Genomic DNA, 1,806 nt, shown 5'->3' with positions numbered 1-1,806 from the left:
TTGTCTATCTTCTCAGTCGCACAGCTCATTGCATAGCACTCCATGCCTTTTCTTTTCTCCTCATGTGGCAGCATGTATAAATTGCTGTAATAGCTGTATACATCGGAATACTCTATGTTTTTGTACCTACTGTCATATGTGTACACATCAGGCGCCCTGTCTTCAAACTCCAATGAGTCGATCAGAGTGTGCTCTTTTTCCTTGATGAAAGGCCCTAAATCTACTGCAGACTGCATCAGAGGAGTGAGGAAGAGCGGCATGGCAATATTCCCTTCAGCGTGAGAATAAAAGGGGACAAACTCTGCAAATGTAAACTTTGTCTTTTTTGGATCTTCCTCAATGCGGTAGAACACCACTTCGTACTCTCCCAACTCTTCCACTCTTTTATTTCTCTCTTCTTTCTTTTTGACGTACGACCACTTCTTATTCTTTTTGTGTACCTTGAAAGGATGCACAGAATCTGAACTGCCAGCTATCTCATACAGCTCTTTTATATACTCTATTATGTCCCTAATTGTGTGCAAATAATACTTGTGTCCATCAGCGTCTACGTGCATAGGCATGCAGAGCATCCTGGGCTGGTGTGTTGTATTGTCCACATAGTAAATGTGATAGTGCGCATGAACATCAGGTGAAATGCCCCATCTGTTCTCCTCCAGTGAGTACTTTGAGGCCAATGCATGCTTGCCTGCATCTTTCTGTGATGTGTCCAATACTGCCTCGCACTTCACGTGTGTTTGGTTTTTTATTATGAACTTTCCCTGCAGAATGTGTTTGTTTCTTTTATCAAATGAATCGCTCTTCTTGTAGAAATTAGCAATAACTGCGTGCATGCCCTTGTACAGCTCAACTGTTGTTAGTTTCTCCATCCTTTCTTTGCCAAACATGCTCTCAAGAGCGCTGTAGAGCCCTCTGTACAGGCTGCCATCCATCTTCTCCCGTGCGTGCATATACACCAGATCTTGTATTTTCAGCAGAACTTCGCAGAGCTTTTTGTCTTTAGCCGTGTTCTCTGAAATCAGAGTATTTTTTATGAACTCTGCATCGATTTTGCAAAAGTCCATGTACACTTCAGGCAGCACCAGAATCATCCGCACTGCACACGCCAGAGGATGGTACTTCCTCTCTACTTGGTCGGCCCAGGCGTCTTCCTTGGGGTTGTAGTGCTTCGGCTTGAGATGCTCTCGCGTGTAAATGTCTCCCAGCTTCTCACTCCATAGGTGCAAACACCCATTTTGGAAAGTTCTCATGGGCTTGTGCTTGTCCACATACGCTATCATCTCATCAATCACCCCGGGATAGTATCCCTTAAACTTTTCTACCATTTCCCTGTGCTCATTTGCCTCTTTATCGCTAAGTAGCGCCTTGAGCCCCAGAAGGTCTCTGTACTTCAGGTTTATAGTTGTAGTCCTGCTGGCAATGAAGTACCATAGTAAGTTCTCCTCTACCACCGGGGCAACTTCGGTGGAAAAGAAATGAATGTCCCTTTTAAGCTCGTTTTGGTAGAACTTCTGTTTTATTTCCCGCGTGATGCTTTCATTGGGGATTTTGTAAGTGTATATTTTGTTGTAGTGCACTTTGTACCCTCTTCTCCGCGAGCTGAAGAGCCTTCTAAAGATCCACAGCTCGATTTCCAGCTCAATCTTCTTCTGTATGGCCTGCAGCATTCCATTGTCTATCACTTGGCTGTTCACAACAAGCGACTTTTTAGCTTTTGCTGTGCTTCCAGGCTCTCCTTGCATCTGGATGCTGCCAGAAGCTGCTTTTAACAGATTCTCACTTTTTTTATTTTTACACTTCTCTATG

At 44.0% G+C, this 1,806-nt stretch overlaps 1 protein-coding gene across 1 annotated transcript; it reads right to left on the bottom strand.

Moving 5' to 3' along the window:
• Positions 1–1,806, bottom strand: NEMIN01_2501 (uncharacterized protein; the record flags this gene model as incomplete). The annotated part of the gene is made up of 1 exon (XM_051478443.1): positions 1–1,806. A coding segment is annotated over one exon (1,806 nt), but the record flags the coding sequence as incomplete, so codon positions are not given.

The sequence above is a fragment of the Nematocida minor genome (assembly GCF_024244105.1).
Source record: "Nematocida minor strain JUm1510 chromosome Unknown 1188, whole genome shotgun sequence".
Lineage (NCBI taxonomy): Eukaryota > Fungi > Microsporidia > Nematocida > Nematocida minor.
The sequence above is the reverse complement of the archived record's forward strand: the minus strand, read 5'-3'. Positions and strand labels throughout refer to the sequence as shown.